This window comes from Capra hircus, chromosome 18, assembly GCF_001704415.2.
Source record: "Capra hircus breed San Clemente chromosome 18, ASM170441v1, whole genome shotgun sequence".
NCBI classification, from domain to species: Eukaryota; Metazoa; Chordata; class Mammalia; order Artiodactyla; family Bovidae; genus Capra; species Capra hircus.
The window spans coordinates 14,745,215-14,773,095 of NC_030825.1; the positions used below are offsets into that span (position 1 = coordinate 14,745,215).

General features: G+C 52.1%; 1 protein-coding gene across 1 annotated transcript; it reads right to left on the minus strand.

The window, feature by feature from the left end:
* On the minus strand, window positions 1-26,265 carry CA5A (carbonic anhydrase 5A). The gene is made up of 7 exons (XM_005691856.3): window positions 26,027-26,265; window positions 23,571-23,768; window positions 10,309-10,427; window positions 7,293-7,388; window positions 7,101-7,163; window positions 2,820-2,975; window positions 1-326 (listed from the first exon to the last, which is right to left on the minus strand). The coding sequence occupies exons 1-7, from the start codon at window positions 26,181-26,183 to the stop codon at window positions 183-185; spliced, it is 933 nt and encodes a 310-aa protein (XP_005691913.1). The 5' UTR covers window positions 26,184-26,265; the 3' UTR covers window positions 1-182.

Genomic DNA, 27,881 nt, shown 5'->3' on the forward strand with positions numbered 1-27,881 from the left:
GGATGCTCAAGCTTCTTTGAAGCCATTTTTTTCCTTGCAACTGCCAAGCACATTGATGGAAATCATAACCTTTTGCTTTCTTTTTAATTTCAAAGGTTACACACGATGGGACCGTGAAGCCCAGGAAACAATACTTTCTCTTGCTAAAGTCAGTTCTACCTGTTAGCGTGGACAGAGTGAATTTAGAGTCTTGCTCCCTCGTGAGTGGCCTGGAAGGAGGAACGGACCTTCCGGTTCATCAGGGGCTGGAGTGGGCGGTAGTTGTTTACCATCGCCTTCTCTTCTTCACCAGGCACAGAAAACAGAAGTGAACGAAACGCGGCCAGCTGGAAGGGAGGGTGTCGAGGTAAAGTGGGCGCAGGCACGGGGTGAACCGGCCCCTGTGCCTGTCCCGTCTGGTGCAGGGCCCTCCCAGCCTGAGTTGGGGACGGCCCTGTATGATGAAAACAACGCGGCAGAACAGCAATGTCCTTTCAGGCTCTTTCCTGCCATCCAGCGGGTGCTCATATTGCCTCTACAGCCGCCCAACCCCACCCTGCATTTTTATGTGATACTCACCACCCTGCCTTAAAACTATCAACTGAGCTTTCTATTCTCCTGCTGGGCAGCGGCGTGCAGAGACTATGACCACTGCGCTGTGTCGCCTCCCCCCCCGCCCCCCACTCGCCCACCCTCTCCCTTGTAACATCTGACTCCTAATGGGTGTTTACCACACATCTGCTGAGTAACAGAGGGCTGTTGGTGAGGGTGGCCAGTTTCAACCATGTCTGTAACAGTTCTATTCTGTGGGAAGGTTGGTGATCTCACCTTTAATCTTTCAAAGCAAATAGCATCATCTCAGGAAGCCTGGTATGCTGCAGTCCATGGGGTCACAAAGAGTTGGACACAACTAAGCAACTGAACACACACACACAACAGCATCTTCTCAAGGCTTTTTTTTTTTTAATTTGGCTTCACTGGGTCTTGGCTGCAGCATGCTGGATCTTTGATCTTTGTTGCGGCATGCAGGATCTTTAGTTGTGGCGTGTGGGATTGAGTTCCCTGAACAGGGATGGAACCCTGACGCCCTGCATTGGGAGTGTGGAGTCTCGGCCACTGGACCACCAGGGAAGTCCCATCTCATGACTTTTAAATAAGAGGATGTTTTACAGAAGCGAAAGGCTGGAAGGACATCCAAGTGCTCATCGAGAGCCCTCAGGAAGTGCATAGCTGAAACCAAGGTGGTGAATGCTGCTGTGATCGATTATAAATGTCTGTCCCGGGCAGAGGCTGGGCAGAGGAGCATGCCTGTTGCACAGGTGTCATCTCGGAACTCTGCTCTGGACAGACAGACTTTCTCCAGATTCTGGACATTCCCGGAGAAACAGATACTTCAACTTGAAAAAAGTATATGAGCAATATCTACTGCTTCAGACTGTAAAGAACTCTCCTGCCAGTGCAGGAGACCAGAGTTTGATCCCAGGGTTGGGAAGATCCCCATGGAGGAGGGAATGGGTACCTGCTCCAGTATTTTTGCCTGGAAAATTTTATGGAGAGCTTGGTGGGCTACAGTCCATGGGGTCACAAAGAGTCAGACATGACTGAGCAACTAACACACACACACACATACCCAGACACACAATATTTAATACAGGAAGAGAAAGAAAATAAGAACCACGGCAGACCTGTGACCCTGGGATAACCAGGGTTAGCTTTTTGGTGCACCTCTGTGTGACAGCTTAGGGCATCACTCAGCAAGTAGGTACTCGCCTCCTCCCTGCCCCTCTGGCCTTGGCCTGGCCATCATAACTTGCTTTTGTCAACAGGATAGGAGCAGTTGTGACGCAAGCAGAGGCCATAAATGTGCCTGTGTGAGCTAGCCTTTCTTTTCATTGCTATCTTGTGCCATGAGAAGCAGCCCTGGGTGGCCACTGGTCCAAGAACCATGAGAGACACGGCCTGACCCAACGCCCAACTTCGGCTAAAACAGTGTCCTAGCTCCCAAATATCTGTGAGTAGGGAAAAATAAATGCTTGTTTAAGCTGTTGAGTTTGGGGGTGGTTTGTTACGTGGCGTTTTGCAGCAATAGCTGACTGATCCGACCCCTCTGGAATTTTCTCTGGGCGTTTATATTCTATAACTTCTTATCACAATGTGAGTTCTTACTGTTCTGTCAGCCAAAGAAGTGGGACAGACCCTTATCCTCCTCTTCTCCTGCAGTGACCCTACTTCTTTCACAGCTCTCCAGCACTCATCTATGACACCCCTTTATTGCCTAATTTACTCATCTGCAAATACCCACAGAGGTCCCTGAATGAGCAAGGACCCATGTCCCAATGATAATATCACTCCTGTTCTGTAAAGCTGCTTTACCCCAGTGGAGACCAAGGAGCAGGTGCCGGCCTTGCCCCAGCGACTATCATCCGGGAAGCCCACCACACCTGAGGCTGACCACTATGATTAGAAGGTGCTCAGCGCAACTGTCTGTCCCCGCCTCTGTTCCCCTTCGTCCACCGCCCTCTGCCCCCTTCTCATCTCTGTCTATTTCCCTTCATCTCTCTCTCTTTCTCTCTCTGTCTGTCTCTCGCCCTTCTCTGTCTCTGTCTCCATCTCCCTCTCACACACCAGTATCTCTAGGTCAGGAGAAGAGCTGCAATACTGGGAACTTCTGTTCAACCCCCACGAGCTCCTATTTCAACTGGAAATTGTTCTTGTGAAGGAACATCAAAAATGCACCAAAGCACGAAACCCCACAATGCTCGCTCACACTGTCTCAGTGAAACTGCCAAAACAGAGGGATCCCCGTGAAGCCCCACACGCCGGATACAGGTGCCACTCACCTGGTCCTGAGCCACCTCAATGGGCTTCTTGTGGATGATCCAGGTGACTGACTCGGACAGTGGCGGCGTGGTCAGGGAGCCCGGGTATGTCCAGTAGTCCCGGCAGGCAGGCAGCAGGCAGGAGGGCTGGAAGGGGCCCAGGGCTGCTCGCGCGTCCTGGAGGAGGAGACCGTGCGCTGTCAGGTGGGTGGAGGAGGCCAGAAAGGGGGCACCGCGCTCGGCTTCATCTCAGTGACTGGCCTGGAGCAGAGCGCATCCCTGGGATAAAGGCCATGGCCGTAGCGCCACATTTGGAAACTGTAACAAGAGGACATGGCCTTCCGCATTGAGCAGGGGTGTCCACGCAGGTTTGCCTGTTTTCTTTTAAAGCTACTCATGTTTCCTACACCTTGGCTGTGAACACATCACAGTCTTCAAGGCTGATGTCAAATAACATGCACAACACAAAATGTGCCATTTTAGCCATTTGAAACACACAGTTCAGCGGGGTTAAGTACCTTCACCTTGTTGTGCAACCATCACACCATCACCTGTGGAAGGTTTTCAGCATTTCAGACTGAAACTCTGTCCCCACCACACACTAGCTCTCCTCCCCTCTCCAGCTCTCCTCCCCTCCCCCAGCTCTCCCCCCCCAGCTCTCCTCTCCTCCCCCAGCTCTCCTCTCCTCCCCCAGCTCTCTTCCCCTCCCCCAGCTCTCCTCCCCTCTCCAGCTCTCCTCCCCTCCCCCAGCTCTCCTCTCCTCCCCTCCCCCAGCTCTCCTCTCCTCCCCTAGCTCTCTTCCCCTCCCCCAGCTCTCCTCCCCTCTCCAGCTCTCCTCTCCTCCCCTCTCCAGCTCTCTTCCCCTCCCCCAGGTCTCCTCCCCTCTCCAGCTATCTTCCCCTCCCCCAGCTCTCCTCCCCTCTCCAGCTCTCCTCCCCTCCCCCAGCTCTCCTCTCCTCCCCCAGCTCTCTTCCCCTCCCCCAGCTCTCCTCCCCTCTCCAGCTCTCCTCTCCTCCCCTCTCCAGCTCTCTTCCCCTCCCCCCAGCTCTCCTCCCCTCTCCAGCTCTCCTCTCCTCCCCTCTCCAGCTCTCTTCCCCTCCCCCAGCTCTCCTCTCCTCCCCCAGCTCTCTTCCCCTCCCCCAGCTCTCCTCCCCTCCCCTCTCCAGCTCTCCTCCCCTACCCCAGCTCTCCTCCCCTCCCCCAGCTCTCTTCCCCTCCCCCAGCCCCTTGCACTCATCATCTACTTTCTGTCTGTATGAATGTGACTCCTCTAGGGATCTCGTATAGATGGAATAATATGGGATTTGTCTTTTTGTGATTGGCTTATCTCACTTATCACAATGTCCTCTAGGACCATCTGTGTTGAGGCCTGTGTCAGAATCCCCCCTCCTCTTAAAACTATTTGTTTACTTACTTTTTAATTTAACTGCACCAGATGCTGGATCTTTAGTTGTGGCATGCAAATTCTTTGTTGTAGCATGTGGGATCCAGTTCCCTGACCAGGGATCAAACTTGGGCCCCCTGCTTTGGGAGCTTGAAGTCCTAACTCCCGGGCCACCAGGAAAGTCCCAGAATTTCCCACTTTTTACTGCCAAGTAATATTCCATTGTGCCGATGGACCATGTTCTGTGTGTCCATCATCACTAACCGACACTCGGGTTGCTTCCACATCTGTGCTGTTAATAAAGCTGCTATAAACACAAGTGTGCAAATATCTCTTCAAGTCCCTGCTTTTAATGACTCGAGGATATACCAGAAGTAGAAATGTGGGACCCCATGGTAACTCCATGTTTAGATTTTTCAGGGACCACTAGACCGTTTTCCGTAGTGGCTACACCAGAAAATATCACACTTTTGAGACCGCTGATCCTCTCTTTAAAGCAGCCCTCCCTGACGACAGTCATGCAATCACACATGTGCAGGAGGCCACGCTGCTCTGGCCGGATTCCCTGATGCGTATCAGGATTTTCCTTCTCTTCACCGTGGCGGTGGGGGGCTTTGATGGGCCAGGACAGCCTAGTGCTCCAGGCTGCTCTGTCAGCTCATGCCATGCTTGGGAGCCCCGTGTTCAGAATTCACATTGGCTTGCTTTCCATGCTCTAGAAAGGACAGAAACTTGTCTCCAGGTTCCTAGTGACTGGAGGGATTCCATGTCACTTGCCCACTCAGCTATTCGACGAGCACCCACGGTAAACCTGTCTTAGCTGCTGGGACTACCGGAGCACACAGGGTGGACCCGCTCCTTGCCGTTGTGGAACGCACTCCTAACGGAGGAAAGCGACAGCAGATGGCTTGTAACCAGTGTCTAGTCAACGACTTTACAGGGCGTCACGGAAACGACATTCCCGTAGTGTGGTGCCCACCCATCTAAAGTGCACAGTCCTAAGGCTGCATGTTCACAGACGTGTGAGCCCTCAGCGCAGTCAATTCTAGAACACGTTCGTCAAAACAGAGCTCCAGAGAGAAAGAGCCCCAGTAAAGACTCTTAAGCTGTCACGTCCCCTAACCTCCACCCCGCCACAGCCTCCCTGATCTGCGCCTTCTGGACGTTTCCTAGAGGTGGCATCACATAACCTGGGGAGTTCTGCATCTGGCCTCTTTCGCTCGGAATGACGTGTTCGAAGTCCATCCCCGGTGTCAGTGCTTCATTCCTTTACCCGGCTGAGCAATACTCCCCCATGTGTTCTACTCAGTTCTTACAGGGCACAGGCCACACACGCACACAGGACAAAATGCAGGAAGGCCTACCAGCAGGTGTGGGGGGGAGACAAACCCCCTCAGACCTCCTCCCCCCAGACCCTGGTCCCAAGGTGCTGACCTGCCAGATGCCCTCTGAGGCGCTCACCTTGGATTTCCAGAACCAGCCTTTATGTCTGTTTCACTGATTAAGACAGAGAGAAAAGACCTTTCCAAAGCCATGTGACCAAACAGCGGCAGGACTCAGGTGCTACAGGAGGCCTGCCCCGTCCCTCAGAGCTGGACCTCACGGAGGTGACCCCTACTGCCACCAGTGTGCAAAGTCCACCCAGATGCTGGGGAACCAGGAGGGAGTGCAGACTGACAGATGACTCAAGCTGTCACTCCCCTGACCCACGAGGCATAGACCCTTGACCTCCAAGGCGGGGCCTTTCTCTCCTAAGCTTCTAAATCTCATTTTTCAGCTGAGGAAGCTGAGGCCCCGGGACAAGCATCAGGACCAGAATTGGATCGGCAGCTTCCTCCCTCACCCACTCTGGCACCTTTTCGCCTGTGTGTTTGCCCAGAGCCTTTGGAGAAGCGCAGTCCCCTTAGCACACAACACCGCAGAGCAGCTCGCTCTTTCCCACCAGGAGGCGGGCCCACGCCTCGGGGGTGGACGCTGCAGGGAACAGTCCAGGTTTGCTCTGGCTGCAGACCAGCGAGGAGGAGGCTCCCAGCACCTCGACCTTGCCGAGTTCCTGAGCTGGCACATGGGCAGCGGGGGAGCGAGCTGCTCTGGTCCCAGGAGCCCAACATCAAGGGGAGTGTGCTGCACAGATCAAATGGCCCCGAAAAGCGTCTGAGGAAGGGCCGGTCCCCAGCTCCCCTCTGGAGTTACTCTGGCCATTGTCAAGACACGTCAGAGCCCCATCCGTCCCCACGGCCAAGGACCATGTGGTGACTCCTTCCCTCTCTGAATTCTTTTGTTCGGCGCTGAACAAATAAACTGCAGGTTGTATAGGAATTTCCATTTCTCCATCAAAGTCCTCTCTCAGCTGGTACCTTGCTGGCCGTGCTGTCTGTTGGGCTGTGCTGGGTCCGGATGGGACCCCCTCACCCCACCTCCCTCTTCTCCCAGGATGGGGCTGACCCTGAGGAGGCCAGGTGGCTTGCTGGTGGACATTCTTAAATGGCCATAGTTGGGAATTCATTTCAATTGATTTTAAAACTAACATTATCACTTGGTTGAGGTTGTTGCCTGGGACAAGACTAAAAATTTTGAAGTGGATTAATCTCATGAAAAATACTATATAACTAATAGTACTACTGGCGGCAGATGAGGCAAAAATCTTCAAGATGATGCCTGAGTGGCTGAGTATTGGGATACCCCGTTACACCCAGTGGGGAGGACTTGGGAGTAACAGGAACAGGTTCAAGTGGGTGAGCCAGCTGGAGACAGCAGGCATCAGCCCCAGGGAGCCCCAGGTTCAGGACCGGACTGACTCCCTCAGTACTGCTCCTCTCTCCCAGCTAATTTGTTTATTTGTTTTTCTTTGCAAAGGAGCCATTACTGTAAGCGATTTTGCTCTTTTGGTTATGCTGATTTCAAAGTACGCAGCTTACCTTGTGCTTTATGTCTGGCAAGACTGTCACCAGCTCCTGCAGCTCTTTGTGGCGGGCCCCCAGCTGCACAGCGTGGCACGGGGAGTGGTCACGTGACAGGGCCGGGGACAGGGTGACAAGCACATGTCATCCTAAGGAGACCATGCCCAGAAAGCAGGTCTCACTAGGATAGATGCGCCCCGGCCCACTTACCTTTAAAAATACGCCTACCACGGCCAAGCCGTCAGCTCCAGTCACGGCGTCTGTGTAGTTCTGGTATTTCACAGCGTTCCAGTGAACCAAGTGCAGCTGGAACCCAGGAGGAGAGAGTCCCCCGTCACCAGGTAGCAGAGGCCAGAGGCGAATCCTCGCTCCTCTCTGTGCGGCTGTTGTGAGTTCACGGCTGCAGGCCGGGTCGCCCAGCCTGTGCATGTGCGTGCATGTGTGCTAAGCCGCTTCAGTCATGTCCAACTCTGCACCTCTGTGGACTGTAGCCCACCAGGCTCCTCTGTCTATGGGCTTCTCCAGGCAAGAATACTGGAGTGCGTTGCCATGCCCTCCACCAGGGGATCTTCCCCACCCAGGGATCAAACCCGTGTCTCTTACGTCTCCTGTAAGAGGGTTCTTTACCACTAGTGCCACCTCGCCCAGATCAGGCTCACTCAAACCCGGAAAGCAGAGCCTTAGTTCTCAGGGGGAAACAAAGGAGGCTCGCTTTAACTCTGTCAAACACACACGGGTGGTTGGGTTATTTGCTACCACTCAGGTAGCTCAGGCTTCCCTGGTGGCTCAGATGGTAAAGAATCTGCCTACAATGTGGGAGACCTGGGCTCGACCCCTGGTTTGGGGAGATCCCCTGGAGGAGGGCATGGCGGCCCACTCCAGTACTCTTGCCTGGAGAATCCCATGGACAGAGGAGCCTGGTGGGCTACAGTCCATGGGGTGGCAGAGAGCCCGACACGACTGAGCAACTAAGCGCACGCACACACGGACAGCCTTGAACCAGGGCTGCCAGATCACACAGAGGACTCTCAGCTGAATCTGAGTTTCGGATAAACAGAGGATAATTTTAAATGTGAGTATACCACCCAAATGGCACTTTTTCTGTCACCCTCTCCTGAATTCCTCATTCTTCACACCTTCCACTGGTTTTCCTAAGTCTGAACTCAGCATCACAACTGGCCAGATGACAGGGATTTAAATCAGCAGGGAGTGGCTGGGGGAATGGGCGCACCTGGGGCGCTGGTGAGCAGGAGGCAGAGCCAGGACCCCTGGGCTCTGCGTGATGGAACTGGGACGGGGCCTGAGTGTTGGCATTTCTTGCTGCAGCGTATGTGGTGGTGGAGGCCTCTCTGAACCCTGACCCAGGCCTTGAGACCATGAGGACTCGGCCCAGAGACGCCTCCAGCCTCTCATGCTCGGCAAGACCCTCCCCCCGTCGGCTGATGGACTCGAGGACGTGGGGGGCCCTGCTGGGGTGCTGGGCCCAGGTGTCACCTCACTGCCAACAAGTCCCATTGTTCCTGACCACACAAACTGGGGACCATGAGGGTGGCGTGGGTTCCCTCTGTCCTCCCATGTCTCACCTGGAACTCCCTACCCACTGTCCTGCAGGGTCTTCCAGAAATAGAAGACATCTCGGGGCCCAGCCCAGAGCCTACCTCCTTCTCAGACCCTGCTGTAGGGGGCTGGCCTTGCCTTCCAAACCCCATAGGAAATGGCCTGTTCCAACCGGGGCCAGTGGCATGGCCAGCACGGCCTCACAGCCCCTGCCCACCTGACTCAGGGACAGTCAGGCTCTGGTGGGTCCCAAGCTCTGATCTGGCTCCTGCTGCTGCTGCTAAGTCGCTTCAGTCGTGTCCGACTCTGTGTGACCCCATAGACGGCAGCCCACCAGGCTCCCCTCGTCCCTGGGATTCTCCAGGCAAGAACACTGGAGTGGGTTGCCATTTCCTTTTCCAATGCATGAAAGTGAAAAGTGAAAGTGAAGTCGCTCAGTCGTGTCCGACTCATAGATGAGCACATCGCAGCAAATTCCTCTGTTAAAATAGCTGCTCATTGAAGACCAAGGAGCAGGAACACAGTGATTAAGAGAAATGTGGCTTGCTGAAAGCAGGTGTGTTACAAGCCGCTATTCCTTCATTTTTGTTATTTTTGTAAAAATGTGTGCAGTTATGAAAGTGAAAGTGAAGTTGATCAGTCATGTCCGACTCTTTGCAACCCTGTGGACTGTAGCCTACCAGCCTTCTCAGTCCATGGGATTTTCCAGGCAAGAGTACTGGAGTGGGTTGCCATTTCCTTTTCCAGGGGATCTTCCAGACCCAGGGATCGAACGCGGGTTTCCCACATTGTAGGCAGACGCTTTACCCTCTGAGCCGCCAGGGAAGTTGTAATAATCACTAATTGTTTGAGTGATAATGTCACTCCCTAATTATCAACTGTCCCCAGAGGCCACCTCTGGCTGTGTGATCACAGCAATGTTTAGGTTTTGGTCTGACTGGACTCTGGTTCTATAGTATTACTTCCATACCGATGGCGACAGAGACAGTCCAGAACTTGAAATGCATCAGAAAGCCAGGTGGTTGATGGGTGGATGGGGGTGAAATAGAGTGAACACGGCAAATATCAACACAGGATCTATATGGCAAGCGACCTTACAGGTTCTCACTGTGCAGGTTTTTTTTTTTTTTGAGGGGGTAAGTTGAAAAAATTTCATAATAAAATATTGGGGGGCATCTATAAGGCCCCACTTACCACCTCAAACTCAATTCCTGACCTTTGTCTCTGCTCCTTTGCTTTACTGACTCCCATTTTGGAATATCCCAAATATCACTTTGTTTTAAGCAGGTAATTTCTATTGTAAAGATTTTCTATTCTCAGTAAAAGGCCTCGAATGCCTCTAAGGACAGGTAGCTTGTCCCCAGTGGACCAGCCTCAAGCGAGGCTGAGCTAAGGGCACAGACTGTCTCCTGAAACCCAGCCTTCTGACTCTGGCAAGTTACAGTGCCACTCAGAACCCCAGTCTCTTCCTTCACTCAGTGAAAGTGCTAACGTTACTCTCCCCTTAAGGATAGTCCTGAGAGTGAATGGACGAGGTGGCCAATGGTTCTGGCTTGAGCATTGAGTTCCATGTCCCAGGAAATCCTTTCTGAGCAACCAGGATGCTCGGTCACTTGACCTCAGGTGACCGAGGCCCTCGGGAAGCCCCCACAGATTAGCAGCTACGAACCTCTGCGGGGTACACGTGATCGTCCACCGTGTGCTCTGAGCCCCACTCGTTCACTGCTCCCCAGTGGAAGTGGAACTGCTTTAGTCTGTAGTGGTTTTCCAAGGGGCCACCGCTGATTCCTGGAAAGTGAAGCCGTGGACATGCTGTTAGTCTGCTTGTCAGACTGTGGAGCTGCTGTGACCCCGACGACACTGAGGTCACACTCTGTCACTCTTGAGAGATCCGTGTTGCTGAAACCCCAAGCTGAAAGGTGGGAGCTTGTCTGTCCCAAGTCACCTGGCCCCGGTGGGCCCCAGTGACTCATGGGGAACCCGGGGGAGATGCAGAGTCCGGAGCTGCCACCAGATGGCAGTCAGGCAGGCAGCAGGAAGGCAAGAAAAACCGTTTCTGAGATGCGTGCCAGTCCTGTAAGACTTTTCAACTTGCCTTTAGTCAAAAAAGAGAGACAGAGAGAGATGTCTTTTGAATGAAAGAATGGCAGACAGAATTCTATCACCAAATAATTTCATAAGCTAATATGCAATGAGCAAGATGTTTAAATACACAAATTCTGAGCTACAAGGCGCTACTTTCCCACCAGGGCTGATCTCCAGGCAGCCCCTGCTCGGTCCAGCCTCACCAGATGACCACTGTCTAAGTCACTCCAGATCCCCGGAGAGCCTCCCCAAGAGCTGTGATCGTGACGCACGGGGGCTCATCCCTGAACTGTGGGCCCCAGAGGTCCAGGGCCGGGGCTGGGAGCCTGCATTTGAACGAGCTCACGGGGGTGGGGCAGGGCTCGGATGCACAGGGTTTAGCCTGTCTCCAGCTGCACTTTCCTAACAGAGCTCCACCACCAAGTGCAAGAATGTAATGGTAACTGCTGGACATCCCACCCGTGTTTGAGGTGAGTGCCCTGGGATGCTGGGATCCTGGGATGAGTCTGGAAGACACTGGCAGAGTGTGGGGTGGGGGTGACGGGTTGCTGGTATCGGCTCCTCCATGCAGCAAAAGCAGGGAAAATATTCAGTGATGCAACAGATGCTACTGCAAGTGTCAGATACTACTGGGCTCAGGGTGCTTTCTGAATGCTTTTGCCTCTGAAGGTGTTGGTAGCAGAAGGCACTGAACCATGAACCAGACAACAGACTCAGCCCAAGATTCTGCGCTTGATCTGTGCTCACTTGAAAGTGAGCACGCAGCTCCAGGACATTGCTATGGGCACCTCGTCATGAGAGTCCATGACTTCATTCTCCTGAACACACACATTCTATCTCACTTTAAATGCACACAGAGAAGGAACTCTTTGCTGCACAAGTTATTATATAAAAACACAGTAAATCATGAAGCCCGAGTCCACGTGTCAGGAGGAGCCTTTCTACAGGCAGGGAACCTCCTTGTTGGGATCAGATTACAAGACTTTACTGGGTTTTCTGTGGCTGGAAATACAAAGGGGTGGTGTTTTCTTTCAAGGAGTCAGGATACTTGAGCTGACCGGCTTCTGTGGTTTTGTGCAGTTTTTGTTTTTTGGGCTGCACCTCTTGGCTTGTCGGATCCTAGTCCCCTGACCAGGGATCGAACCCATGCCCCCTGCAGTGGAAGCTCAGAGTCTTAACCACTGGACCACCAGGAAAGTTCCTTGTGTAGTTTTTCAATTTATTAGGAGAGGTCAAAGAGGTTTCCGGTTATCCTGGCGACGAGAGGTAGGATTCAACATCAGGTCTGACACCCAAACCCAGGCCTTGGGCACAAAACATCACCTAAGGAAATTACGCCAATACCGGTGGAGGGACTTTTGTGCCATTTCTGATGGCAGGGGAGGTGGCAGCCCTGGCCAGCAGACACGTGGGGTCACCAAAAGGCACTAACCCATGCATGTGCTGTGTGACCTTGACCAAGTTGCTCAGCCTCTTGGAGCCTCAGCTGTCCCACCTGTGAGAAGAGCAGTGTTGGCAGGATGGCCTCTTTATGTGCAGTCATCAGATGGTGACAACAATGATGCCAGCAACCACGCACCGTGCCACCTTTCAGGGACTAGGCCTCTTCACTGATTAAAGAAGAAAAGATTCCTAGCTAGGTGGTCCTAGTGGTCCCTTCCAGCTCGAGCATCTGAGGACTCTGGAGACACCACATAAGGTCTCCAGAGAGAGCGACACCAACTATACGAGGCACAAACCCACCATGAGCTGGCACTGGCTAGACCGGCCAAAACTAACCTTGTAGAAAACTCCCTGCAAGCTGATGGTCACCAGCAGAGAGTGGGGAGTGGGAAGGGGGCTGGGCATGGGCATCGCCCCCTCCTCTGGCAGGTGAGGACTTTCCCAAGGTTGTCCTCCAGCCAGGCCTGGACCAGGGCCCAGGGCCCACAGCCCACGGTTGTTCCCCACCCCATGCCCCGCTTGCTCCCCTGCCTTCCGCATCCAGCTGCCCACAGAACCCTCCAAGGCTAGCCTCTCGCAAGGGGCCTCCCTCCTGCCTGCTTCCCAAAGAGGCAGCCACTTAAGGAAGAGACTGTGGACGGAGGTCAGCTTTGGAATCCGGGCCACAGGGAAGACGAGCTCCTGTTGGCGGCGAGGCCTCTCCTCCCCGACACCTGGTCATCTGTCAGTGGACGGCGGCCACCTCTGGCTGGGACCAAGCACACCCCGCGGCTGCTGCCCATTGCCAGCTCTGTGACCTGCAGAGGAGCGTTGGTGCTGGGCTGGGCTGCAGCGGCGCCCTGCGGCCGGCAGGTGGAGGTGCAGCGGGAGCCTATAACTGCGATGCCTGTCGGCCTCCCTTCTTCACATGCATTTCAGCAGAGAAGCAGCACCGGCTGGTACAGGAGCTGCTCCGGTACAAGCTCCGGTGTCCCATTTCTACACCTCGAGCCTCTTCCTCCTCCTTCTCTGGAACCATGTCTGTAAAGGTAGATGGATGGGCACAGACAGCTACGAGCTGGGCACCGGTGTCTTTACTTCAAAACCAGAGAACAGGGTCCTTTGTTGCAGTGGACGGGGGTTTGCACTGGGTCGATGCTGGCACCATCACCTCCAAATGCAGTGATCTCGGTCTGGTTACCAAACTGCTCCTAGCCTCAGTCTCCACACCTGTAAAATGGGGAGGATCCTAGCAACTACTCTATAGGGATGCTGCAAGGATTAAACACAAACTTCTTAGCAAAACACCTGGTCTTCTGGAAGCACCAAAGGACACAGAGCAAGCAGCTACAGCACTCATCTCTGCGATGGGATGATGCGGCTGATTGAGGATAGGGTCCCGTCGGTTCTCAATGGTCAGCATCTCCTGTGTCCTGGCACTGCGCACCCCCACCTGTCAAGCCTGGTGGACAGCCAGCACGTGCTCCAAGTGCCATTCACGGGTGAGTCAGCCTTTGCCGAATGCCTGCTATACACTAAGTATCGTGCACAGCCCCCACCTTCCCCAGTGACCGCCCCTCACAATGACCCTGCAAACAGCTACTGCTGGCCCAATTTCAAGATGAGAAAATTGAGACTCACGGGAGCCTAGTCACCTGCGCCAGGTCCACCAGCGACCCCAACCCAGGCCTGCTTGAAAGTCCAGCCCTTGGCTTTTGTAGAGGAGTTAAAGCTGAACACTTGTCCTTTCTTCAGCAAAATTAGGAACTCAGTTTAAAACAACTGGGTTGTTTTAAAACAACTGGCAGCCACCCTGGATAAAATAATCTTCAGTTCAGTTCAGTTCAGTCGCTCAGTTGTGTCTGACTCTTTGCGACCCCATGAATCACAGCACGCCAGGCCTCCCTGTCCATCACCAACTCCCGGAGTTCACTCAGACTCACGTCCATTGAGTCTGTGATGCCATCCAGCCATCTCATCCTTTGTCGTCCACTTCTCCTCCTGCCCCCAATCCCTCCCAGCATCAGAGTCTTTTCCTATGAGTCAACTCTTCGCATGAGGTGGCCAAAGTACTGGAGTTTCAGCTTTAGCATCATTCCCTCCAAAGAAATCCCAGGGCTGATCTCCTTCAGAATGGACTGGTTGGATCTCCTTGCAGTCCAAGGGACTCTAAGAGTCTTCTCCAACACCACAGTTCAAAAGCATCAATTCTTTGGCGCTCAGCCTTCTTCATAGTCCAACTCTCATATCCGTACATGACCACAGGAAAAACCATAGCCTTGACTAGACGGACCTTTTTTGGCAAAGTAATGTCTCTGCTTTTGAATATGCTATCTAGTTGGTCATAACTTTTCTTCCAAGGAGTAAGCGTCTTTTAATTTCATGGCTGCAATCACCATCTGCAGTGATTTTGGAGCCCCCCAAAATAAAGTCTGACACTGTTTCCACTGTTTCCCCATCTGTTTCCCATGAAGTGATGGGACCAGATGCCATGATCTTCGTTTTCTGAATGTTGAGCTTTAAGCCAACTTTTTCACTCTCCACTTTCACTTTCATCAAGAGGCTTTTTAGCTCCTCTTCACTTTCTGCCGTAAGGGTGGTGTCATCTGCATATCTGAGGTTATTGAGATTTCTCCAAGCAATCTTGATTCCAGCTTGTGTTTCTTCCAGTCCAGCGTTTCTCATGAGGTACTCTGCATAGAAGTTAAATAAGCAGGGTGACAATATACAGCCTTGACGTACTCCTTTTCCTATTTGGAACCAGTCTGTTGTTACATGTCCAGTTCTAACTGTTGCTTTCTGACCTGCATATAGATTTCTCAAGAGGCAGGTCAGGTGGTCTGGTATTCCCATCTCTTTCAGAATTTTCTACAGTTGACTGTGATCCACACAGTCAAAGGCTTTGGCATAGTCAATGAAGCAGAAGTAGATGTTTTTCTGGAACTCTCTTGCTTTTTCCATGATCCAGCGGATGCTGGCAGTTTGATCTCTGGTTCCTCTGCCTTTTCTAAGACCAGCTTGAACATCTGGAAGTTCATGGTTCATGTATTGCTGAAGCCTGGCTTGGAGAATTTTGAGCATTACTTTACTAGCATGTGAGATGAGTGCAATTGTGCGGTAGTTTGAGCATTGCCTTTCTATGGGATTGGAATGAAAACTGACCTTTTCCAGTCCTGTGGCCACTGCTGAGTTTTCCAAATTTGCTGGCATATTGAGTGCAGCACTTTCACAGCATCATCTTTCAGGATTTGAAATAGCTCAACCGGAATTCCATCACCTCCACTAGCTTTGTTTGTAGTGATGCTTTCTAAGGCCTACTTGACTTCACATTCCAGGATGTCTGGCTCTAGATGAGTGATCACACCATCGTGATTATCTGGGTCGTGAAGATCGTTTTGTACAGTTCTTCTGTGTATTCTTGCCACCTCTTCTTAATATCTTCTGCTTCTGTTAGGTCCATACCATTTCTGTCCTTTATCAAGCCCATCTTTGCTTGAAATGTTCCCTTGGTATCTCTAATTTTCTTGAAGAGATCTCTAGTCTTTCCCATTCTGTTCTTTTCCTTTGCATTGATCACTGAAGAAGGCTTTCTTATCTCTTCTTGCTATTCTTCGGAACTCCACATTCAGATGCTTATATCTTTCCTTTTCTCCTTTGTTTTTCGCCTCTCTTCTTTTCACAGCTATTTGTAAGGCCTCCTCAGACAGCCATTTTGCTTTTTTGCATTTCTTTTCCATGGGGATGGTCTTGATCCCTGTCTCCTGTACAATGTCACAAACCTCATTCCATAGTTCATCAGGCACTCTATCTATCAGATCTAGGCCCTTAAATCTATTTCTCACTTCCACTGTATAATCATAAGGGATTTGATTTAGGTCATACCTGAATGGTCTAGCGGTTTTCCCTACTTTCTTCAATTTGAGTCTGAATTTGGTAATAAGGAGTTCATGATCTGAGCCACAGTCAGCTCCTGCTCTTGTTTTTGTTAACTGTATAGAGCTTCTCCATCTTTGGCTGCAAAGAATATAATCAATCTGATTTCAGTGTTGACCATCTGGTGATGTCCATGCGTAGAGTCTTCTCTTGTGTTGTTGGAAGAGGGTGTTTGCTATGACCAGTGCATTTTCTTGGGAAAATTCTATTAGTCTTTGCCCTGCTTCATTCCGCATTCCAAGGCCAAATTTGCCTGTTACTCCAGGTGTTTCTTGACTTCCTACTTTTGCATTCCAGTCCCCTGTAATGAAAAGGACATCTCTTTTTGGGTGTTAGTTCTAAAAGGTCTTGTAGGTCTTCATAGAACTGTTCAACTTCAGCTTCTTCAGCATTACCGGTTGGGGCATAGACTTGGATTACTGTGATATTGAATGGTTTGCCTTGGAAACCATAATAATAATAATAATAATAACAATAATCTTAGTGACTTTTCATAATGACAGTGTCAGAGTAACTCCCTTCAAGAAAACAGTTGAAAAGATGAGCCCGATCTGTGACAAGGGGGTTTTAGTTTGCCAGCCCCAGACTCTACCAGCAGTGCCACTGTTCACAGACTGGAGGCCACGCATCCTCCGCCTACGCCCGTCTTCTCCTCCCCCCTCCCCGCCCCCCGCAGGCTCCAGGTGCAGGTGCTCAACACACAGCTGGGGAATTGCATCCCCAAGGACAGCGATGTTGGAGCCTGACTCCCAGCCCAGACCTACTGTCTCTGTTCTCATAACAGCTGCTGATAACAGCCATCTATTAGTACTTTGGTGCTTTGACCAGGATAAACAGGCCGTTTGGCAGGCACAGTTGTTTTAAGGCTTAAAATAAGTCTGAGAACAGTTTGAGATGTTCTATTTAATCAAAACTGCAAATAATTCAATGGTATCAGTTTGAGATGTTCTATTTAATCAAAACTGCAAATAACTCAATGGTATCAGTTTGAGATGGTCTACTTAGAATGGGCAGGTTTCTCTGGTGGCTCAGATGGTAAAGAATCTGCCTGCAGTGTGGCAGACCCAGGTTCGATCCCTGGGTCAGGAAGATTGCCTGGAGAAGGGAATGGCTGCCCACTCCAGTATTCTCACCTGGAAAATCCCATGGACAGAGGAGCCTGGCGGGCTATAGTCCATGGGATTGCAAAGAGTCAGACGTAACTGAGCGACTAATACTTAGAACTGCAAATAACTCAGTGGCACTGAGGATCAGCCTGTTCTCGGCGCCCCCCTGGGATTTAACATCTTAGTGCATCTGATGATCTGATGCTCTAAGTGTTCTCTGGATCAGGGAGGTCTTTGTCATTCTCTACAGGTAAGCAGAAGCCACAACTTGGGGCCAGCACTGACGGGCAAACCCCACCCCAGAATTCCAAAATCCAGAAGTGCGGCGGATCAGGTTGCTCTTGGGGACCTAACCTCTGGGATCACTGCATATCGACTCTGGGTCTGAAGCCAGGCAAGCGTGAGCACAGCCCCTGCTTCCAAGCAGCGTCTCTCTGCACAGTGGTCTTATTCCTCTGCACCGCAGACCTGACATTTGCACGATGACGATGACGCCTTCCCCATCAGGACGTGGCTGGCCCTTACAAAATGTCTCCTGGCCTGGCCCCTGGCACCGGGAGGAGCTCCAGCAGTGGGAGCACCTTCTGTTATTGTTACTGTCTCACTGTTATTATTAACATCATGGTCGCCATCTTCATCATCAAGGTGGAGATTTGCCGTCATCAGAAACAGCCACTATTACCCCCAAGATAGGACCTGCATGTAAAGACTTTGAGGGATAAATGTATTTTAAGAAAGTGTCCTTCAGAGGGGGCTCGGCCAGCCACAAAGCAGAAGAAGGGAAAATCATTCATTCATTCAACATATATGCACTGAGTTCCTACAATGTGCCACAGTTTCTGCTAGGTGCTGCAGATGCAGAGGATGAGGCAGAGCCGCCCTGGCCTCCTGCACAGGGGCAGGTGGAACTAAATGCCTTGAAAAGTACACCCTGATTCACACACTCACGTACTGCTACTGCTACTGCTAAGTCACTTCAGTCGTGTCTGACTCTATGCGACCCCATAGACAGCAGCCCACCAGGCTCCCCTGTCCCTGGGATTCTCTAGGCAAGAACACTGGAGTGGGTTGCCATTTCCTTCTCCAGTGCAGGAAAGTGAAAAGTGAAAGTGACGTCGCTCAGTCGTGTCCGACCCTCAGCGACCCCATGGACTGCAGCCTCCCAGGCTCCTCTGTCCATGGGATTTTCCAGGCAAGAGTACTGGAGTGGGTTGCCATTGCCTTCTCCAACACTCACGTAACAGGCATTCAAATGCACTTGGCGGCGGTAGAGAAGTCACTGCAGGTGGTAAGCTAGGACCTGGTTCAGAGAACACCGGCGCCTCCACAAGGAGCGGAGCGGCAGGATCTACCTGTGGCCTTTGGCCCTTGACCTTCAACCCCGTTTTCTGCACCTATACTGCCCATCGGGTAGAAGTGGCGCTGTCACTCCTTAAGAAGCGGGTCTCTCGGGAGCTGAGATGAGGGGGGCCTGGCCTGTGAGGGGCTTGTGGGGTGTGACCACGAGTCTGTTTGGAGCCGGCGCTGTGTTCCTCCCTCCCGGCAGCTTTCCTTCTCTGGCCTTCAGCCGCACATTCCTTGGAAAGAACCACTGGCTCCAGCTCTGTTGCTCATCGTTGCTGGCGGGCCTTGATCTCGAGCACGCCTGTCCCTCACCCCGTGGAACCCCAGCGCCCTCAGCCTCAGCTCTGAGTCTCTGGGGCTCCTACGCTGACCTGCTGGCGTGACCTGACCAACGTGAACGTTTTGTGCACGGTCACTTCAGCACCAAGTCCTTCTCCACTCACCTCCCTTCCTGCCCCGAGGCTTTCCCTTTCTGTCTATGCGTTAAAAAAAAAAAATCATGGGAGTGTCTCACTCCCAAGAAAATGATTTTCATTTTCTTACTGCAGAACTTTTTTGAGCTCTTCCCGTCTTTCAGCTGCATTTTCCATTTCCTCTGCTCCAGGCAGCTCCCAATTTCCATTCGAGGTGAACAAAGAAGACAGCAAGTCTGAACTGAGGGGGCTCAAGGCTGGAGGGCGGGAGCAGCATGTGAAATTGAGCAGCAGAGAAAGGCAGAGGAAACTGGGCTTTGGGGAAAATGACAAGTAAAGTGAAAGCAGATTGGCGGGTGTGGACACAGGCCACGGGGGGAATTATCCAACTAATTTATATGGCCGGGCTGAGACACCCAGATATTTCTTTTGGTCTGTGGCAGGACAGGGTGGGGCCCTTCAAGCCAGACTGAGAAGGAGTGGAGGAGCCAGAAACCGGGGGTCAGGACCCGGTCAAGGCAGAGGCCTGGCTCCAACAGGGTGCAAGAGTCTTCAATTTGAGAGCGATCAGAATCAGGGGGGCCAGGGTCAGCCCAGGTTCAACCGCAAGGTGGGGGCTCCCAGAAGAATTGGGGAGTGTGCCTCTCTCCTCCCCAGTACCCCTGGGGTCCTCCCCTCTCGGCTCTCTCCTGCTCCAGGCAGGCTCACCCCACATGAGTGACTGAAACAGGGTGATGACCATCAGCGGGCCGACGCGGCAGTTGTGGGGATCGAGGTGCTGCCCCTGTGCTGCTCTGCCGAGGGACGGCCCATGCTACAGGCGCCATCGTCCCCCATTTGGGAATCCCTCTCCTGGAAAAAATTCGCTCAGAGGAAGGAAGAGTCGGGGGAGGCAGGGTTCTGACCAGCCGTGCCTGGACGTGTCAGTACTCAGCTGACACAGTGATGCAATGCTGGCTTTAGGATCAGGGGGAGTTGGACTCGAACCAGACCCCTCCGGCCCTGCCCCCAGCCTCCTCCTTACATAGAATGAAGATGCTCAGAGCCTCCACTGCGGGGTCTGTCTGTGGCGTGCTGTCATTCATCCAATGGGAGTGATTGTGAAAGGGAGTGTTTGCATGTCTATCTGTCCAGCACACCTTCCCCCTTCGAGAAACAGTGCCAAGATTTCCCCTGGACTCACACGTCCCCGGCATGTGATCTTGGTGAGGATCTCGGTCAGGGTGTTGGCTGCTCTGCCAACCAGGGGGCAGAGTGAGTACCAAGCTCAACCACCAGCCCCTTTCCCCTGGGGAATCAGAATTATTTTGTCAAATGTATCTTAACAATACACACACAAAAGTCCAAAGTGACCTTTGGAGTTTTTCCTATTTTATGCCTCTTGAGAAATCTGTATGCAGGTCAGGAAGCAACAGTTAGAATTCGACATGGAACAACAGACTGGTTCCAAAAAGGGAAAGCAGTACATCAAGGCTGTATACTGTCACCCTTATTTAACTTATATGCAGAGTACATCATGAGAAACGCTGGGCTTGATGAAGCATAAGCTGGAATCAAGATTGTGGGAGAAATATCAATAACCTCAGATATGCAGATAACACCACCCTTATGGCAGAAAGTGAAGAACTAAAGAGCCTCTTGAAGAAAGTGAAAGAGGAGAGTGAAAAAGTTGGCTTAAAGCTCAACATTCAGAAAACTAAGATCATGGCCTCTGGTCCCATCACTTCATGGCAAATAGATGGGGGAAACAATGGAAACAGTGTCAGACTTTATTTTCTTGTGCTCCAAAATCACTGCAGATGGTGACTGCAGCCATGAAATTAAAAGACGCTTGCTCCTTAGAAGAAAAGCAATGACCAAGAAAAGCAACAGATCAATGACTAGACAGCATATTAAAAAGCAGAGACATTACTTTGCCACCAAAGATCCGTTTAGTTAAGGCTATGGTTTTTCCAGTAGTCTTGTATGGATATGAGAGCTGGACCATAAAGAAGGCTGAGTGCCAAAGAATTGATGCTTTTGAACTGTGGTGTTGGAGAAGACTCTTGAGAGTACCTTGGACTGCAAGGAGATCCAACCAGTCAGTCCTAAAGGAAATCAGTTCTGAATAGTCATTGGAGGGACTGACGCTGAAGCTGAAGCTCCAGTACTTTGGCCACCTGGTGCAAAGAACTGACTCATTGGAAAAGATCCTGATGCTGGGAAAGACTAAAGGCAGGAGGAGAAGGGGATGACAGAGGGTAAGATGGTTGGATGGCATCACCGACTCAATGAACATGAATTTGAGCAAGCTCTGGGAATTGCTAATGGACAGGAAGACCTGGCATGCTCCAGTGCATGGGGTTGCAAAGAGTCAGACATAACTGAGCAACTGTACTGACTGAACTGAATTGAACACACAGTTCCCAGACCTGCTGGAGCCTAAGGGTTTATCATCACCAGCTGATCAGAGAATTGTGCACAGGCTGATCACAGACCCTGAGACACTTCTCCCTTACCTGGCCTTTTAAAATGCTGTGCTGATGATGCATTAGGCTGGGTACCCAAAGCCAGTGCTCTGGGACAATCCAGAGGGATTGGGTGGGGAGGGAGGTGGGATGTCGTGTTCAGGATGGGGGGACACATGTACACCTGTGCCAATTCATGCTGATGTACTGCAAAAATCATCACAATATTGTACAGTAATTATTCTCCAGTTAAAATAAATAAATGAATTTATATAAAAAAATAAAATGGAAGGCACTAAAAAAAAAAAAGCCACTCCAAAATATATTTCAAAAAAAATGCTGTGTTGAGCAACCTAAATGTCTATTGATCAATGAGTGGAAAAAGATGATTTGGTACATGTATACAATGGAATACTACTCAGTCATAGAAAGTAATCAAATAGTGCCATTTGTAGAGATGTGGATGGACCCAGAAATTGTCATACCGAGTGAAGTAAGTCAGAAAGAGAAAAACAAATATCGTACACTAACGCATATATGTAGAATCTAGAAAAATGATGTACATGATCTTATTTGCAAAGCAGAAAAAGAGTCACAGACAGAGGGAACAAACATATGGACACCAAAGTGGGGAAGGGGAGGTGGGATGAGTCGGGAGATTGGGATTGACATATATACACTATGGACACCATGTAGAAAACTGAGTCACGATGTGTGAGAAGCGCACAGGGCCCGGCACAGGGAAAAGGGCTCCCATCACCTGTTGCACCATCGGTCCATCACAGTTGGGGAGGGTCAGGCTGAGCCTTCCTTCACCGACCAGTCCCTCTGCCTGGCTCATTCATACCTTTAACTTTTCATTCATGGTTTATCCTTCAATTTATTGAGCACCTGCAGTGTCCAGTAAGAGTGATCCTCCCCTTGTGGTGTTCACGTCCTCACCGGGGTGATGGGTTAGTGAACAAGACTACTAGGCGTATGGGAGGAGGTGGACCGAGGGCTGGCCTGGAGAGGGCTTGGGTCTGGGGGCTGTGTTGGGGGTCTACAGGTTTGACGGTTCCCTAGGACAACTCCCAGAACTCAGGTAGAGTCTGTTTTTTCAAGTTGCTGCACAAAATTGAAAAAAAATTAATACAAAGCATATTAAACCTGAAAAGCCAACTTTAGCTGCTCCTTTGGAATCTAGTTTTGGAACAGACCAACAAAGGCAGAGAAAAGTTGGCACACTAAGTCATAAGCATGGCTAAGACGTATTACAGAGAAAGGATGCAAGCAACATCAGCATAGGGCGAGGCCGTGTCTGGAGGAGACCAGGCTTCCAGGGTCCTTTCTGGAGTGACAAGGGATGCCCTGAATCCCAGCAACAAGCTATGACAACACATGTGGAGCACTGCCCACCAGGGGTGCCCACGGGAGACGTGATGCTCCATGTTTTCACTGGGGGCTCGTCACATGAGCATCCTCTGCCTGTCATAAATTCCTTATTCCCAGAGAGAGAACACACGGTTAGCGTAAACAAGGCTTATGATGATGTGTCTAGGTGCTGAAAAAATTCCAGTATAGCCAATCTTGCCAAGTAAAACAGCAGTGGAAGGAAACTTCCCAAACCTACAGAGTCCCCACCCTACACTTGTAAGGCATCCCAGTGAGGCTTCAGTGAGATGGTCACCAGATTTCTTGGGAGGATGCTGAGCCCTGCCCCGCAGCCTCCATCACCAGCACTCCACACAGCCTCCTGCTCAACCCTGCTCCCCACCTCTTCCTGAAGCAGCTGGATGTCAGCCACGTCACTGCCCATCTCACTCTGAGCGAGGACCAATGAGGTTCCCAGACCCTGGACGCCTGGCCACAATTCCTCCTCCTCTCCTTCCAGGACTTTCCACCTCCACACCTCTCTCCTGCACCCCACTCTGCTCTTCTCCTCAGAGTGCAATGTATTTATGTTTTATTTGCTCCCAGTTTCTTCCTTCCAGCCCCTGGAATGTAACCCCTAGGGGAGGACCGAATTGTTCCCTTTCATCCCCCAGTGGTGTGACACCAACATAACTGGTCAGCATCACCAGCTTTAGAGTGACCATCACTCTGTCCATCCCTACCACCAGCCTCAGCCTTCCCCCCTCTGCTGTGACCCACTCTCAGGACTCACAGGAGCAAGGGGCCCAGACCCCCTCTCAGGCTCACCTGACCCCTCGGTGGAGTCGTCGAATTCCACCTGGAAGAGGTAGCCGGTGTTCCAGACATACAGGCAGGCCTCCGCCTTGTAGAAGACCCCCAGGGGCTTCAGTTGGGGATCGTAGACACTGTCCCTCCAGCGGATGTTGATGGGGGACTGCCGGGTGCCCCCTGGCATGGAGACTGGACCCTTCCAGACGGGGTGCACTGGGGGCAGAGACAGGGAAGAGGAGACCCTCATGGTGCATGGGCGCCGTTCCAGCCTCAGAGTGAGGAGGCAGAAACTTGCAAACTTGGTCCCAGAGGAGCCAGCCCTGGGGAACCTGGCCCCACGTGGAGCCTGGGACCACCTGACCCTCGGCCTCGTAACCCCGCCCTTATAGGCGGGGCCTTCGCTCCATCTCCTCCCCGGGACCACGCCCAGGACCGATTCCTTTTCGCGGGGAGTGCAGCTCGCCGTAGCTTTGTGGCTGCGCGCACTCGTTCTGACCTGTGGTCATTGTCGCAGCGCAGTCACAGGGAGTTGTGCCGGAGAGGTGGGGGGCGGGGGTCCAGCCCAGCCCAGCCCAAGGAAGCAGGCGGAGGAGGGCTGTGGACCCATGGGGGTTGCGACAAGTGTCAGAGAACAGGAAACCCGAGGGTCCTCCGGGAAACCAAAGTCCCAGGATCCACGGAAAACCCTGCTCAGAAGGGCCTGGAATAGAAGCTTTGGCACACGCAACCCCCAGGCTTTCAGTTACACAGCACACAAGGTGGGGTCCCCAGCCTAGGTGGCCGCTAGTGGTGAAGAACCTGCCTGCCAATGCAGGAGACGTGAGAGAGGTGGGTCCAGTCCCTGGGCTGGGAAGATGCCCTGGAGAAGGGCATGGCAGCCCACTGCAGTATTCTTGCCTGGAGAATCCCATGGACAGAGGAACCTGATGGGCTACAGTCCGCGGGGTGGCAGAGTCTGACATGACTGAGCAGGCACACAAGGTGGGTCACTGCCTGGCTGCAGATGCAGAACGCCAGGCCCCACCCAGACTCCCTGCAAGTTTCAAACCAGATAGAAGGGTCTGCTCACGGAGGAAGACCCTCCCTCCTGGATTCCCAGAGGCAGCTGCTCGGGCTAATATAGAGCTCAGCCTCTGGCACTTTCCTCCAAGCTCCACACTCAAGGCTTCTCAAAAGAGCAAAAGCACTGCTCAGTACAAAGTGGACCTGTGCCTTGGTTTTCTTCATGTAACTGTGGATGTCTTCACACCTGGCTCCTGTTTTATACTCGGTGACCATGAAGAGCATCAGGCCACCTGAACCTGAGTCCTGGCCCCACCACTCCGTGGCTGTGTGCCCCTCGGCAAGTTCCTTAACCTCTCCGCGTCTCAGTTTCAGCACCTGTAAAAGGTGGATCTTAATGGTACTTATCACACAGCGCTGGTGGGAGTATGAAGCCAGGAGAGACTGAGGACAGCAGAGAGATGGGGATTTTGGTATCATCCTCAGGTGTGGACCCACGGCAAAATTGGAAAAAGTAAGTATGTTTGGGCTTCCCTGATGGCTCAGTGGGTAAAGAATCCACATGCAATACAGGAGACATAGGATGTGTGAGTTTGATCCCTGTGTCAGGAAGATCCCATGCAGAAGGAAATGGCAACCCACTCCAGTATTGCCTGAAAACTCCCATGGATAGAGGAGCATGGTGGGCTAGAGTCTGGAGGGTCACGAAGAGTTGGACACGACTAAGCGACTAATGTAGGATTTTTAAGGGTCCAGTGTGTGCCAGGCTTCCTGCTCGAGTCATTTCATCTTCACATGGCCCCCTGTGTGATTTCATCATCCTGTTTTACAGATGAGAAAACGGAGGCTTGGGGAGGGGAAACAACCTGCCAGCTCTCCCTGCTGACAAGTGTCACCAATGCCCAACACGGAGGCTAGCTCCAAAGCCCAAGCTCTGCCAACTGTCCTAACCTGGAAAGTGTGGAATACTGACGTCAGAGGTGAACTTAGGGGTGCCTGCAGGCCCTGTATCTGACACAGGAAGAACTTGAGGGCCAGAAAGAGGGAGGGGCAAGTCCAAGGTCACAGGACACCAAGGACACCACCGCCAGGCTGAGGCTAACCTGGGCCAGTCTCTGGACGGAACTGGCTGGCGGCCTATTTATCAAATTTACTGAGATGTTCTCTGCTGGGGCTTGGAGCCCTAACGACTGGCCGGGATGGCTCGTTCTGGAAGGGGAGAATATTGAGTAATAACAGCTTGTCTTGTGGAGGGGAGGGGGTTGTCACTTGCTCTCTCCTTGTTTTGAGCATCTCACCCTCCTGATGGATCTGAGGTTAAGGACCAGCCCACGTCTCCCACGGGAAAGACGGAGTAGAAATCTGAACCCAAGCCATCTGGCTCCAACCATCTCCTATTTTGAAAGACGCCATAACATGAGACACACAGCGCGGGAGTCTGTATCTGGGAGACCGGAGGCTCTACTTACAAGCGTCATTTCTCCTTCTCCGTGCACAGGGAACCTGTGAGCAACATCGCGCTGGCCTTAGCAAGTGGCTACGGAGGGTGCCCCATATCTGCTTGGCCAGGAGAGACAGGCTTGAGGACTTCAGATGACTCCAGCCCAGCACTGGGGGCCTGACCATCTTGCCTCTTTTCCCGGGGGACCCAACAACCAGAGGGGGTTTCCCCACTCTCTGCCCTCACTTCAGGCAGGACAGCCGAGCGGTGGGGTGGGGGTGGCCCATCTCTTTTGTAGAACCTCACCCAAAGCACTGATGGTTAAATTTCAACCCACGTCCGCCCCAACTTATCGGATGACGTGGGGTTTGGCTTAGGGAAGGGTGCCCTGGGACTGGGGACGTTTGCTGTGGCCAGCCCCTTGGGTCACTGTGCTTTGACCAGATAAACAGTGGGGTGAGGGTGCCAGGGAGTGAGGGGAGCTTGTGAAGAGCCTGCTGCCAGACCAGGGAGCAGACCAGAGCAAACAGACCAGAGCAAAGTCCCGGTTTGGGTGTGACCCTGGCTGCGGGTCCCTCCAGCCTCGGGCCATTCGAGACCCGGCCCAGAGCTGCGGTGTGTCTCCAGGGAGCGGCGGGGTCAGAGGGGCAGGATGGGAATCTGCCAAAGCTGCCTGTGCACAAGTCAGGGGAGCAGGTGGCCCCTCTGCCCAGGGCCCCTGGGAAGCAGCCCGTCCTGTGTCCATGGAACAGGCATGATCTGATAGGAATTCATTCTCCCCAAAGTACGATGTCCTGCTTGGCTTGGGACACTTCTAGCTTTTGCCTCCTGTCTCAGCATAAACATTAACATGCCCCCTTTCATGCTCAAAATATCCACATTCGGATAATAAGTCAGATGGTTATCCTAACTACACAACTTGTAATATCTGTAGAGGCCAGACAACAAAAAACCTGCTTTGGACTATACAGCAGTTTATTCCCCCAGATACTTCCTACTGTGAAATGGAGATGGCAGGGTTCAGATGGAAAAGTTATGTAAAAATTTTGGGGCGGGGTTAAACATATAAGCTTCAAGAGAGTGAGTCGTAACTGATTCTAGAATCCTGGATTCTTCGACCTGGAAACCCCACAGGATGGCAGTCCTGAACTCTGAGTCCACTTGATGTTCCCAAGGGCCCAAGAAACCTGCTGATTGGACCCATAGTTGGGTCTGCAGTTTCCATGCAGTTCCCTGACGTGCCCATGAGTTGATTGCCTGGGTTACAAGCAACAAAAACCAACTCTTGGACATAGGTGCTTTTCTTCCTGTGGAGTCATTTTAGAAACATCCCGACCTTTGGGTGGCTTCGATTATCCATTCATTCGCCCATTCACTCACTCACTGACTTTTGCTTCAGTGGAATGGGAAACACTAGTAGGTACTCTGTTATGTTGCCGTGAGAGTTGAATGAACTGATGCAAGGCAAGTGCTTAGATGATACCACTTTCATTAGTTACTGTGTGCTGAGCACCGAGTTGCAGGACCTGACTGTGCCCTGAAGGAGCAGGTCCTGGCATCACAAATCCATCAGCTGACACCCTGAGCGCTCCCTTGGCTCCTTGGGGCATGTCCTCAGCACCCGCAGCTGCCCTGCCACTTTCAGCCTCCCTACCATAGGTAGACCTCCTCCCTGGCTGTCTCTATGGATCTGGGGTCTGCCTGCTCCCTGCAGCCACATGGCAGGGCCCTGCTTCACTTAGAAAGTACCTTGTGGACATCCTCACTCTCAGCTTGTCCTGGACATCCTCATGGCTGGTTCAGACACCAATTCAACTGCTGTTATAGTAGGAGCTAAACTCTCTGCCGTTAAAAAAATACATAAAAGCCATATACATGCATGT